A 13,913-nucleotide genomic window follows, 5' to 3' on the forward strand; every position below is an offset into this window, starting at 1 on the left:
CAAGGTCACACAGTCATAAAGTGGCATAGCTGGGATGTACCCAGGTTGGACACCAAAGCCTGTCTCTGAAACCCTGCACCACACTTGCTCCCTGGGAACGAGGGTTTAGAAAAATGAGGCTCCACACGACAGGAGAGCTTTTTGTCCTTCCCAGGCCATGCTAACAAGGCCCGCAGGTACACAATAGCCCCTAGGAAACCAGGCCTATCAAGCCTCGTCTCATTTGACAGCTGCCCAGAACCAAAGAGAAAACAGGTTTATAGCATCACAGTCCATTTGAAACTCATGCAGCATAATTTTTTTCAAAGTACATATTTTATTTACATAGAGTAGTGCAAGTTGAACACGAACAATGGTTTGTAATCCAATTTAAACAGCCATAGTGTGCTGGCTGACCTGGCCTGACATGTGCACCCTGTCCTGACCGTGGGTGGTAGCAGGTGTGACTGGCCTTTGTAAGGGAAATGATGCAACATTTCCATGATTTGGAAGCAATCTAAATTAGTTGATGGGATAATTTTTTTTTTTTTTTTCCCAACAATGTAATCCCCGAAGCACAGCAACTTCTCCCTTCCTTACAGGCCAAGTCACAGGTATAGCAAGTTTCTGAGTTCTGGCTGTGCTTCTGGCCCAAGTCCTACCAGCCCCAAGGTTTTCCATGGCGACAAAATACTCCCTTCAACCCCTAATTTTTCTTTCACTCCCACTTTCTCCCTACTTCCCAAGTATCCCTGCAATACACTAGGCCAAGCGGAGCAGGGCAGGGGCTGCTGAAGTCTTCCTTTGGGAGGACTGGTTAAAGCATCCCAGGATTTTCTCCACCACTGTCCAACTTCCTAGTCCCAATTTAATAGAAATATTGCTTGTTCCCTAGAACCATGCTAGGTAAGGCTTGCAGCTCCTCCAACCCTTAGTCAATTCTTAGATCTCAGGCACATGAGAGTTAAATCCCCCACCCCATATTATTAATAAGTAATCAGCCTATGGTGACTGCAACATCACCTGGGGTAGAGAAACTCTTTGGGCCCATCTCATCTTTCTCCTCGATTTACACCATGAGCAGAGAACAGGGCCCTTGTCTCCCCATTTACCCCTGTTTGACTGGATCTATTTCACCCTCAGTCCGCGACTATCAGGGCTCTTCCCTGGGGGATGAAGCTGAAATACACTCCATGGCTGGTGGGAGGGGAGAGTCAGACAGCTTCCTCAGAGGACATGAATGACCAGGGAACCTGGCATTCACACAGTAGACTGCGGCACTTGCTGGACTCAGGCTTTATAAAATAAACAAGTCTCTGCCCCTTTGCTGCCCCTCAGGCTCTGCTCACACACTGCACAGTCCCATCTTCCCAGAGCGATCCTCGCTCTTGAGCCATCTATCTGCTGTCTGTCTCACTCACCAGGGATGGGCAAATGCCGTTCCGTAAGTGATCCCCACGGAATCAGACTCCAGCTTGGAATCTGTCTGCCCTTTCCTCCTCACCAGGTGTTTCATAAGCTCTGGAGGCAGAGAAGAGTTGGGGTCTTACTGAATAAATATGCATTCCAAGCAGTCCACAGACTCCTCTACACCACTGCCAGTGCCCCCAGGGTTCAGCCCTGAGGCCACAAGGGCAGCACCACGGCAATAAGGCAGAGACCACCACTGCCACATGAGAGCAGGTGATGTGGACAAGGGGACCCCGGTAACATGTCCTCTGTGGCAGCAATGCAGAAGGTCTCTTGGGCAGAAGTGGGAGAAAAGAATAAAGTGGCCAAGTAGGGCTAGAAAAAGTCTTCCTACGATAAAGTCCAGGCTTGGGCGTCTCTAGGCAGCAGCGCTGTGAAAGCGCTGTTGGCGCAGCAGCTTGCCGAGGCCCACTCGGAGCAGAGACGAAATTCGGGGCGGACCTTTCGCTCATGTTGACCAGAACCAGCACAGGCCTCGTGCTCCTGCTGGCTGTGCCACAGGGTGAGGGTGCAGCCGGCAGCATAGCCCACTGCTCTGTCTGCTCTTGGCAAAGTGAGTTGTGAGTCTGGTGATTCTGAAGAAAACGAGTGTCCTGCCACGATCTGGGTCTCCACCAGCAACCTGAGAAAGGGTGCCTCAGTACTTGAAAGGATCTGGAAGTTGGGTTTAAAGCTTATAGCTTTCTTTATTCAGAAGACTTTTTAAAAAGAAAAATCACTTTCCCCTACAGGTCCTCAGCAATTAATTTTTAAATTTATTTTGTTTTTCTTGGCTGGAAGAAGTTTTGATAACGCTGCGATTCCCACCCACCCATGCACTCTTATCTGCCGGGCTTGGCCTCCGTGCCCTGTAAGAAGGGCTGCTCCACTCTTTCAATGGGTTTTATCTGGTGCTAAGGGGAGATTCGGTGCCATCTCATCACTTGCTGATCAAGAGCAATCCCGGTCCGACAGCTCACAGAACTGAAAACCCTTAAGAAGACAGAGACGGCCTTGGCAGAAGCAGTGAGGGCCTCACAGGGAGGCAAAGTCTTAAAGGTTTGAGCACCATCTTCTGGTCAGTTATTGGCCTCTGAAAACTTCATTTACTTCAGAATGGGACGATCCCTGAGCCGACAAGCTCAAGTGATTTGCACATAAAATGAGCACACAACTGGAGGCGGGGTGAGCTGGCCCAGCTGCCTGCACAGAGCAGGATGGATGCCAGCAGACACACTGGCAGTGTTAAGGTCCCACCTTCTGCCCTTCCGGCAACGTGTGATGGCGACAGAAGCAGCGACCATGACCCAGATCGACCCCTCCCCTGCTGGTACCTGGTGACGTGAAATGTGCTTAGAAAGAAGGGGTGGCCTTGTCTTCTGCCAGCCTGTATTTTGAGGGTGAGTGATCAAACTGGGCAGTACCTTCCGCAGGGGGTCAACCACACAAGGTGGCAGGGAGCCGTGCTGGGTGTGTAAACACTGCCCTAGCAGACTTCAACCTTCTGCCATCAGGGAAAGGAAGATAAATGCTAGTCATTCCTTCCATCTAATTGCACTTCATAATGGATTCCATAAACCATTAATTATCAGATTATATTTTAGGAATTGAAGATGAAAAAGCTTTGTAAAATTCAGACTCCAAAGGATCACTGACCTGCAGTCACAGTGGCAGCTGGAAAGAGCTCAGACAACAGGCTACTCACAGGCAGGGAAGACCCTGGCAGGAGGAAGACTCAGGGGCCACTCCACCTGGCGCTGGTTCACTGCTACGTTACATGTATCACGTGCTCCTCAGGGAGGGGATGAGGCCTCCAGGTTGGGTAGAAGCTTTAGGCTTTGATTAGGGAAAGGGGATTGAGGACACCACAGAAAAGCTATGGGAACCAGCCTCAGGTGCAGAATACCATGAAGAGTTTCCTGGTAAGGCAGAGACGGTTTGCAGCTAGATGGCCTCACACTGAACACTCCCAGAAGAAACACTCCAAAGGCTTTGTTTTGGGAATGGCTGATTATACTGACAAGGTGGGACTCAGCATGGAAATGAAGCCTTCCTGTGTCAGCATGCTGCTACCTGTCCTACTGCCACCATGAGAGGAGGCTGGAAGGATGACAGACGTGAGGAGGTGCTGAGTGTGCTCAAGGCTAGGAATCCCCAGATGGTCTGATGGTGCTTTTCTCTCTCTTTTTTTTTTTTTTGCGGTACGTGGGCCTCTCACTGTTGTGGCCTCTCCCGTTGCGGAGCACAGGCTCTGGACGCGCAGGCTCAGCGGCCATGGCTCACGGGCCCAGCCGCTCCGCGGCATGTGGGATCTTCCCGGACCGGGGCACGAACCCGTGTCCCCTGCATCGGCAGGCGGACTCTCAACCACTGCGCCCCCAGGGAAGCCCCCTATTTTCTCTCATTTTTAAATGGCCAGAAGGCACTGGCAGCACCTGCAGCCCCACTCTGTGGGCCACTGTCCTGCACTGAACTGCTGCTCTGCATGCTGAGGGCTGCCAGCACATCACACCGCTCTGGTTACTCTGGTCACCAGCTCCTATCCCACTGCTCTTTCAGGCTCTATTTCAGAAGCTATACTCCACTTGGGGATAGACAGTGTCAGAGAGGCCACAGCAGCAGGCCTGTGAGGAACAGGCCTGCCTGCTACGGAGGGCGGTCGCGTTGGTGTTGATGACTCAGACTTGGTTTTATGAGAACCATGATGCTTCTGTCCGTTTCCCAAGTGAGACCACTTAGGTTGGTGCTAAGCTAAGATGCTCAATACTCAGGACATCGAGGGAGGAAGGGCAAAAGGCAAGTGTGGAGCATTCTCTCTATTGCAAACGTAGGACCCTCCACGATGAGCAGCCACTCACTTGGCCTCCCCACAGATTAGGGTCACGGTACCGTCTAGCAAGTCCTCCACGGTCACTGCCACAAGCTCAGAGCTGGTCTGGGATGTCTGCGAATCTGGCAACGTCACAAACACCTGTGAACCAGCAAGCTGGGTCTCCTCCAAAGTGATCACCTGCTCCGTCTGGGCCACCGGCTCTGGGGTTTGGATCACCTGAAAGGGAAAGACCGTGAGGCTGCTCTGGGCAGTGTCCACAGTTGGCTCCCCAGAACTTACATGGTTTTCATCTCACGCTGTAATGATGATATTTATGTTTTCACCAGAGGAGAGCAGTTACATGTGCTTAATGGGAAGAGGCAAGTCTAACACACCAGTGATGCAAAAGAGAAGGCAGGCAAACAAGTTAAGTAACTCTGTGCCAAATTGCTCTGATTTAGCTCCGTACGCCACCTCAGGGTGCCTGGACTCTGACTACACACCAGTGAACGCGGGCTCAGTTTCTCACACTGGGTTTTCCTGTCTTGAGGATTACACTGCAGAAGTAAGTGCCGTGTGAAAGGAATGCTACTGAATCAAAGTGGTTCGTGTCATGCTTGAACCATGGAAATGGGAGTGGTTTACCAGAAGCCTCGGGTTGCCAAAGGTGGCATGTCTGGACCTTGATCAGGCTAAGAGCCTTACTTGGAGGCTACGTGGCTACAGAGCTAATGGCTACAGGAAGAAGAACGGGTAGACAAAATGTGGCTTCTGTCAGCTCCCTCACGCAGCTCACCAGGCTGGAGGGCACTGGCTTCTCTCCTCCACAGGCCACACACACACCTTCCAAATCTGCAGCATCTGTTAAAGATGACTTTCCCATCTCAGGGAGAACTAGTCTGGTTAAGTACACCCAGTTCTTGCCTGAACCTCCGAGTTGATGTTTCTGAGCCATGGAGCTCGGAACAGCTGGATGTTTTCAATACTGAGCGCCCGCAGAGGGCACAGCAACCCTGGATCTTGAGAGCTGCCGAGAGCAGAAAGTGCTTTCCACTAGACCTGAGTGGGCAGAAATGGAGATGCCAAGCTCAGCCATGTCTCTGCTGTAGGAGTGAAGAGACCAATTGTGATGTTCAATAAAAAATCATCTAGGACAGCAGTTTTCAAACTGTTTTTCTTTTTCTTTTAGCAATGGAATATTTTTTTTGCCCCAAAGGACATCTTACCCAGAATCCTAATATATAAAAAAGATAATAGCAGCGCTGTTCTCATTGAAATGGCAGCAGGATTGGCACCCAGAGGCCTGGCCGCCTGACTTGCCCTCTGCTCCCCACAGAGGCCTGTAAGAACACGGCTATAAGGGGCTGCTCTAAGGGACAGGACGGGGGGCGGCCCAGCCAGCTCACAGTTCCTCTCCCGTCCATTCACAAATTACTGTCAATCAACAGAATGGAGTTTCTTCTCCCTTCCTGCCCACCCTCTCTGGAGAAGACGGGAAGGCAGTAATAGAACTAGAGACACAAAGAGGGGCTGGAGCAAGCGTAGCCTTGAAATATCAGAAGAGGGGGGGGCTTTACACCCAGGTAAAGGTGAGAAGCCCAGACGTTCAAATGTGCCCTGTGCCCAGCCCAGAGGAGTTACCAAAGCATTTCAGCTGAAGGTGGTCTCAACAAAGAGCTCATCTACGCTCCTCCAAGGTTTCCTGCAACTCTCACCACATCCCATGGTGTTCTGCAGAAGGTGAGGGAGTGTGTGAATTGGGAGGAGAGGTCAATGTCATTCTGCTTTTGAAAATTCTTGTTCCAGCTTCCCTCTACTCAGGGGCCATTTCACATGTGGTCACCAGGAGGCTAGAATTTTCTGTTCTGTTTGGTAAGAGGTCCAGAGAGACTCTTCTGCAAGATCCTCTTGGTCATGAATGCATCACTCACGGGGCCCTTTGAGAGCCCCGGGGAGAAAGGCTAGGTGTCGTGATGGGACTGCCTCCAGAGAAGCCTCAGGGACCCCGTGTCAGCACCCTCATATCTGATGGCCCCAGAATCACCTGCACCATCTGCGAGGCAGCCACTTGGCTTTCAGTGCCCGTCACCTTTGGGTGTTCAGACTCCAAGTGACAGTCCAGCTGGGCCTGGGAGGTGAAGAGCTCCCCGCAGAGCTCACAGGGGAAGGTGCTCTCCGACTGCTTGAAGTGCTCAGTGGTGACGTGGTGCTGCAGCGCCCCGGGAAAGCGGAAAGTGGCTGCACAGTACAGACACCGGAACGGTTGTGACCCTGGAGGAAGGGGACAGAGGGAGTGACTGAGGGAAACGAGAGGAGGGAGGGGAGAGGAAGGTGCAAGCGGGGGCAAGGAGCACAGGCAGGTCCAGAGGCAGCTCTTCAGCTCCTGTGGGGCCTGGAGCGTGTACAATTTGGGGAGCCCTCTCTAGGAAGACTGATACAGAATTACACACACAGGATCAGGGGCAGATCTTTGGAAGGGTCCCACCAAGTGCAAGGCTCCAAGGCACAGCTTCATTAGCATCAGATTCAGGCGAAATCTGCCTCTGCCAAAGTCCATTATTCATTCAACTGTAATGCTGCTGACAATGTTTATTTCGTCAATTCTAAGAAGCACCTTTTAACGTCTCTGAAATGGGATCAATGGCACCTTACTACTGTTACAGGCCATGGAGGTGGGTGTAATTGTCAACAAGTGCACTTGCACGGACATCTAAAGGGGCAGCATCAAGACTTGCAGAATGCATGTCCACAGTCTGAAAGAAAAGCCCTAAGACAGGAGCAGTGCATGTTTTAAACTCACAGGAAACAAATGGTTTAGAGGGAGGAGGTAAGGGTTGGATGTTCAGCTACATTCCCAAAGCAGGAATCAGAAGACTAGTTTTGCTAATGCTCGAGAGACCAAAACCACCTTACCGTGCTCTCCATCACCAATGCTCTTGACGGTGGAGGGCAACACCACGTGGAATAACACTCACGCCAACAATCTGAACTGAGAGCTACTCTGGGAAGCTGAATTCTTACGTTGATCAACTTATTCCTTACGTTTCCTTTTTTTATGTATGCATACAAGAGTGCATACAATCTACATCAAATTAAGTCCAAAGCAGCACTTAGGATAACCTGCAAACTCTAAGTGACAAGAAAGCATAGTTTAACTGGCAGCAGTTTTCCTTTCTTAATGGTTCATTAAAAATGGTGCCTCTTATAGAACTGGCATTTTAGATTTGATAAGGTATAGCAGGAACAATGATAATCATGGGTAACGCTTACGAGATGCTTACTGGTGCCAGGCCTTAAGTGTTTTCTGTGTATTAACGTATTCAACTCTCACGGTTCCCCTATGACGTAGGTACTGCAACCGTCCCTGTTTTGTAGATGAAGAAACTGAGGCACAAGTTAGCTGCTACTTAGCCTGGGTCGCGCAGCTGTGGGTGGTGGAGACGAGACCCATCCCTGGGCAGTGCAGCTCAGGAGCATCTTGGAAGGGGCACTGACCTGAATGCTGGCACTTGATGTGAACCTGCAGCAAAGCTGGCGTGGGGAAGAGCTCCTTACACTGGCCACATTCATGGAACTTCATATCTGAGAAGCACACGAGGAAAGAAGTGGTGGGAGAGAACAAAAGGAAGATTCTCTGAGCCTGGGGAGTAACAGGGCTGAGGGCGGGATGACGGCTCACACTTAGTGAGCATCTACGAAGTGCCAGGAACCTGATGCCTATGCTACATTAGTGCAATCTGTGGTAAAGAGCACCAGATCCGGATCCAAGTGCCCGGATGCAAAGAGGGTTGTTGTGAAAATTAAAGGAGAAAACACACGTGGGTGCTGAGCACAGTGTCGTGCACTCAGGAGACACTTCATAACTGCGAGCTGTTGTGATTATCCCCCAATTTATCTGTAACACAGGTGTGAATAATTGACTTTCTGAAGAAAAGGAAACAGGTTCAGAAAGAGATGTCACTTGCCAAGGTCACACAGCTAGAGTTAGGATTCCCACCCTGGCCTGTGTGCCACCCTTCCCACGTGCCACGACCAATCACCACCGAGGCTGGCAGGAGTCACACTGCTCTAGGTCTCCAGTTGCAAGAACTACTGCTACTCAAGCTAGTGTTACTGATGGACTGACATGGCACCTGCCGGTGTGCTGGGGAGGAAGAGGGTGTCACTGCAGCACACCACACTCTAGCACTAGAAGTCGGGATTTAGGGCTGGAACCCAGGATGCTACGTCACCAAGCCCCTTCCACTCCTCAGCCCCCACTCCCAGTCCAGGGCACCCCAATTCACCTGCGTGCTCTGCTTTGATGTGCTTCTTGTGTTCAATGGTGTTGGGAAAGGTTTTGTCACAGGAGCTGCACTGGAGTGACGAGAACTTGGAAGATCGATGGTTCTGAGCAGCAAACACGTCAGGGTGGTGGGTCCGATTGTGGTACCACAAACCAGACAATTGCTAAAAGGAATGTGGCAAATGTTAGGTCTTGGATGTTCCAGCAAGCTGGAGAGTTCACAAAGCCTCATGAGAGAAAAGCGCTCCCAGGGAAGCTTATGGACCTGGAGTCACACTCTTACCCACCACAGTGAGTGCTGACATGCGAGGGGACGCTGGTGCTCATGGGAACAAGGCACCTGTGTATCCACTGAGGTCACCACAGGGCAGGGCCGGGGCCTTCAGAAACCCATTCCTCACAAGCTTAGGAGGGAGGTGTTAGGCTCTTTCCAGTGACGTGGAAGCTGAGGCACAGAGGGGTGAAGTGACTTGCCCAAGGTCACATGATCAGTAAACAGGAGGACCAGGATTCACACCCTGGCCTTCTGAATGGAGAATCTGTGCTTCACCACCGAGCTGTCTTGCTGCCTGTCAGAGGCCCAGGGCGCAGCAGGGAAACCTGCTGGAGAGGGGCAGGTGCTATCCCTACTCCGTAAGCCAGTGCCCCCTTCTTCCCGGGTTCCAGAGCAGCGCTGCGACACTCTCCGTACAATTCCATGGTTTCCTAGAGACCAAGCCCAGGTTTTACCCAGCTCTGTAACCCTAACGTCACAGCACAAGGCTTGGAACAAAGTTAGCTCTCAATTTCTGTTGAGCTGAAATTAGCTGCTGGGTTTCTCTCTCTGTACCCAAATGCTATAGATGCCAGCGAGGGCCATTCTTTTCTCTGTGGTCTTAGAGTTTCTCAAAGAAGTGGTTTCTTTTCAGATCTGTATGGGGTTTCCCTTCAATTACATAGCAAATTCTAAGGTAAAAAAGCAGAGCTCTTCCCCAGGAGTTAAAAAATCCTCCAAAAAACACCAATAATTGTGCTAAACAAGATAATTCCAGGTAGTGTTACACACCCCAGTGTCATTCTCACATCCCTCAACACGTGGGATCAACAGGTTCTAAAGAATGTAAATATCCAGGGAAAATGCAGGATTCAGTTCAGGACGAGGCTGAAATCTAAGAGAAGACGTGCAGGAACTCTTGGCTCCAATTAAAGCTCCCCCACTGACCCCACTCTGACCAGGTCACCACAGAGATCTGAATAACCTATCAGCTGCATTCTTCATGAGAACCGGCCAAATGGTCATATCCTGGAGACAAGAGGTGTTCTGCAAGCCACAAACACGGGGGCCAAGGGAGACCAAAGGGAGAGTGGATGAGGGCCCGGGAAAGGTGCCCGCAGAAGCTGAGCTCACCTGGTAGGCCTTGTTGCAGATCCCACAGCTGAAGGGCTTCCCTCCGACGTGGGTCACCATGTGCCGCTCCAGCATCGAAGGGGCGCTGAAGATCTTCCCACACGTGGGGCAGGGGTGGTACTCCTTGGAGTGCACCTCGTGGATGTGCTTTCGGTGATCCTGCAGAGTGGGGAAGCTCATCCTGCATTTCTTGCAGTCATATGGATCTTCTATGTCTGGTTCCATGAGGGGAGGGAGGGAGACACCACAGGCAACAATCAGTGACACGTGGTTTTCTGTGTGCAGCTCCAGAAGCCAGACTGTTTAGAGGTCACGCAGGGTGACAGACTCGAAGGACCAGAAATCACTGCATCCATCACCTAACTACCTCCTACTTTCATCCTAGGAGGTGGGGTTCCTCTGAGGCTTCTGGATTAACCACCTCTGAGCATGAGTTTACCTCAATTCCTCATCTTACAAGTTAAATTCCATCTTACTACTTTCCAGGGAGTATCACCTTTGCTCTTCCCCTACCTGCAGTGGGTGTTTTGGGGTTTTCTAATTCTCTGTAGAGATTTCCCACACACTCCCCAAAGCATCACTATTTCCTTTTTTGTCAGTAGTACAATGCAGAGGATGAATGCTTCCTTGATCCCCACTTTAGATTCAACAACAAAAACATTTTCATAAGTAATGTTTATTAAGTGCTATATGACATGCGTGTTTTAAGTGCCTACATATATTAAATCACTTAAAACTTCCAATAACCCTACGTGTAGGTTCTACTACCAGTCCTATTTTATAGATTAGGAAAATCAAGGTTTAGAGAGTGCCCAATGGCACAAGTATGATATTGCTGAGCTGGGTAACAATCCCAGCTTTCACTCCCAAGGTCATGCTCTGAGCTGCATGCTGAATTGGACAAGGCAACTCCTCAGTGGGACCTCAAAAGTAAGAACTAGCACTGATGAAGAATACATTTGCCATCCCTGTGGCAGGAAAGTTCAGTCTTTTTCTGAAGGTAACAGAAAGTAAAACGTTTGAATAATAAAATCCTTTGCCCACAGAAAGGCCCAGCCCATCAGCCAATCTTATGTGTGTGCTGATCCAGGCTAATTCAGGGATTCTGACACGCAGCAGCACTCGGCATCATTAACTAGTATCCCTGTGGACGTGAGCTCTTGAGATCTCAGTTTCACACTATCTTTTAAGATACTCGGAAGGAATTCTCCGTAAGCAATGATGTGATCCTATGAAACAGGCAAGGAACAGTCAATGAGAGAGGGGCCTGGATGCTGGGCCTGCTTTGGGTGATCCGCTCCAAGTCATGGCAAAGTTTTTCGGGTCTTCTCTATTCTGAAAATTGATAATGTCTTCCCCTTTCCTGACTTCATGTGATGCTACTGGGAAAAGGAGACTAAAGCGGAATGTCGTTTAAAGAGATTGAGAGGACTTCAAAGTTGTGGCACTGGATCCAAGCCAAATCCCACTCACCTGGAAGTCTACTGCAACTAGATTTGCTGGACAACCTTGTAAACTCCTTGGGGGGAGTGGGGGGCAGCACTTTATGTTTTCCTGTATTGCCCAGTGCCCAGCCACATGCTGGGCACATACAAGCTCTGGCGAAGTGCCTTGTTGGCTGGCTGACAACAGACTTGAATGTGTTGACAGAAAGCACATGTTTGTGAGATACTGTATTTGCCAACAGTTAGAAACTGGTGTGTGGGAAACAAAGGTAGGGAGGGGAAAAGGGAAGAAGGGTATGCAAGGTGCATGGCATGAAAAAAAAGGCAGGCTCTTATGGTGACAGGTGGCCCTGGAGAAGGCTGCTCTCGTCACCAATACTCTCTAGCATTTACTGAGCATTCTCTATGTGGCAGGCATGGAGCTTCATGCTTTACGTGTGATATCTCTTTTATTCTCACAACAGCCCAATGTGGTAGTGTTACTATTTTCTCTACCTTACAGAAGGGGCATAAGAGGCTTAAAAAGGTAAAGAAATTTGTCTAAGGCCTAAAAGAAGTAAATGGCAGAGTAGTCAAGATTCAAGCCCAGGCCCGTGTGATTTCAGAGCCCAAGCTCTTAACCACCCTGCTGGGCTGTGCTGATCACATGACTACTACAACAAGAGCAGCTGAAGATGATGTGACGTGACCAGCGGATGCCTCCTTGGCGATTTCCTGATGATGTGATAAGGAATCACAAAATCTCCTCTTCCTCCCCTGTGTGTGTTGAATGGAAGTGTGTTTTTGTCTGTATCAGTTCTAGTAGAAGGGGACAAAGATGGGGGCAGACCCTACTAACTGGGTAAATACAAGGCATTTGGAAGAGAATGCTGGGCAGAAGGCTTTTAAGGGAACATGACTAGGGACCACTCACAGTGGTACACATTAACTCAGAAAGCGTCCAGGCTGCTCCTATGGGGAAAGGCACGTTATGACCATAAGATGAGAGTGGGAGTAGGAAAGTGAAGCTCAGCGGACAAATGGAAATATTCTGGTGCTCTGCGAGCCTGTCTGTTATAGAGACCCTTTCCTTCAAACATAATGGGCCTCTGTCAGCCAAAAAGAGCCAGGTGGGCTAAAACGGAAGACAAGGAAACAGCCTGGACAGAGAATCACACAATGACACGTTAAAATGGGATTCTTCTTGAAATAGGAATGAGGGACTCTGGCTTTTGCAGCAGAATAGGAGAGGGGAAGGCACTGAACGGGGCCCAGCTCTGGTGGAGTGATGACTTCTGTTATGACTGCTGCGTGCCTTCCCAGCGCCAGGCCTGGTGCTGAGTGCCTAATATCCACAATCTCAGTACATACTGTGAAAGGTGTGCAGGTGGATGGAGAGGCCATTGGCTTGCCGGAAGCCCTTGCCACAATCTCTGCAGACGTATGGCTTGTCCCCGGTGTGGGTCCTCACGTGGCGGGACAGCTCGATGGACTGGGCAAACACAGCATCGCAGTACTGGCACGCATACATTTTTCCTGGAAATATACGTGAGTTTATTAGAGGCAGCACTAAGCATTTAGGGCATTCATAAAAACAAAATCACATTCTAAGGCACACAGCAGGGAAATATAATCTGGGAGATGACAGTAAAACACGAGGCAATTTGTAATACACTGGGTGAGAGGTCTGAGCCATCCTATCAGATGGTACCTCACAAACACAGTTGATCACACAGGGAGGGTATCAGTGTCTCCCTACTCTGAGGGATAAGGACAGAGTTCTCATCACACAAGACTAGCCATCTGTTAATCTGGCCACTACAAGTAAGAGCTCATTCCATTCCCAGGAAACAGATATATCCTTGAGCCCAGAAAGACGTGAGCCTGGATCCCTTAAAAAACATACAGGGCAGAAATGCAACTGCACATAAAAATGACACACATGGACTCAGAAAAGAATGACAGCTTTCTGCCAGCGACTCGCTATAAAGATTTTCTTGGCTCCTCTATTTTCTCATGCACTAATGAAAATACAATGACCAGACTGCCAGAGAGCATTAGAAAATACCGGTAAAGAGCAAGTCTGGAAAATCAGCATTTGTAAAAAAATGCTAGACCAAATGTACCTTCAGTCTCCCTTATGGGCTAATAGAGAAATGGGAAAATCAATAAGGTGAGGGTCCAGACAGCCCAGATCCTAGGGGTGACTTCAACTAGGGCAATCCACCTCATTTTCATTTTTTATATTGTTACACTTTGGAATAAGATTTTGTTAAGAAAAAAAGGGTTTCTTACCATTTCCTCTAAGATCAGAACAAGACAAGGGTGCCCACTCTCACCACTATTATTCAACATAGTTTTGAAAGTTTTAGCCATGGCAATCAGAGAAGAAAAAGAAATAAGGAATCCAAATTGGAAAAGAAGTAAAACTGTCACTGTTTGCAGATGACATGATACAATACATAGAGAATCCTGAAGATGCTACCAGAAAACTACTAGAGCTAATCAATGAACTTGGTAAGGGATAAAAAATTAACGCACAGAATTCTCTTGCATTCCTATACACTAACAACGAAA

The 13,913-nt window shown here is 49.4% G+C and overlaps 1 protein-coding gene across 9 annotated transcripts in view; it reads right to left on the minus strand.

Moving 5' to 3' along the window:
• Positions 1–296: 296 nt before the first annotated feature.
• ZBTB40 (zinc finger and BTB domain containing 40) overlaps positions 297–13,913 on the minus strand; it is a 78,762-nt gene continuing 65,145 nt past the window's right edge. For 8 of the 9 annotated variants that reach the window (XM_019938552.3, XM_019938550.3, XM_019938556.3 and 5 more), the window contains 6 exons: positions 12,708–12,872; positions 9,913–10,127; positions 8,527–8,689; positions 7,736–7,822; positions 6,285–6,511; positions 297–4,477 (listed from right to left, as the gene is read on the minus strand). In XM_019938552.3, coding sequence (XP_019794111.2) covers positions 4,283–4,477; positions 6,285–6,511; positions 7,736–7,822; positions 8,527–8,689; positions 9,913–10,127; positions 12,708–12,872 — 1,052 coding nt within the window. In that variant the 3' untranslated portion in view covers positions 297–4,282. The remainder of the gene's footprint in view (positions 4,478–6,284; positions 6,512–7,735; positions 7,823–8,526; positions 8,690–9,912; positions 10,128–12,707; positions 12,873–13,913) is intronic. The other variant, XM_019938553.3, reaches the window with a different exon arrangement.

This window comes from Tursiops truncatus, chromosome 1 (assembly GCF_011762595.2).
Source record: "Tursiops truncatus isolate mTurTru1 chromosome 1, mTurTru1.mat.Y, whole genome shotgun sequence".
Taxonomy (NCBI): domain Eukaryota; kingdom Metazoa; phylum Chordata; class Mammalia; order Artiodactyla; family Delphinidae; genus Tursiops; species Tursiops truncatus.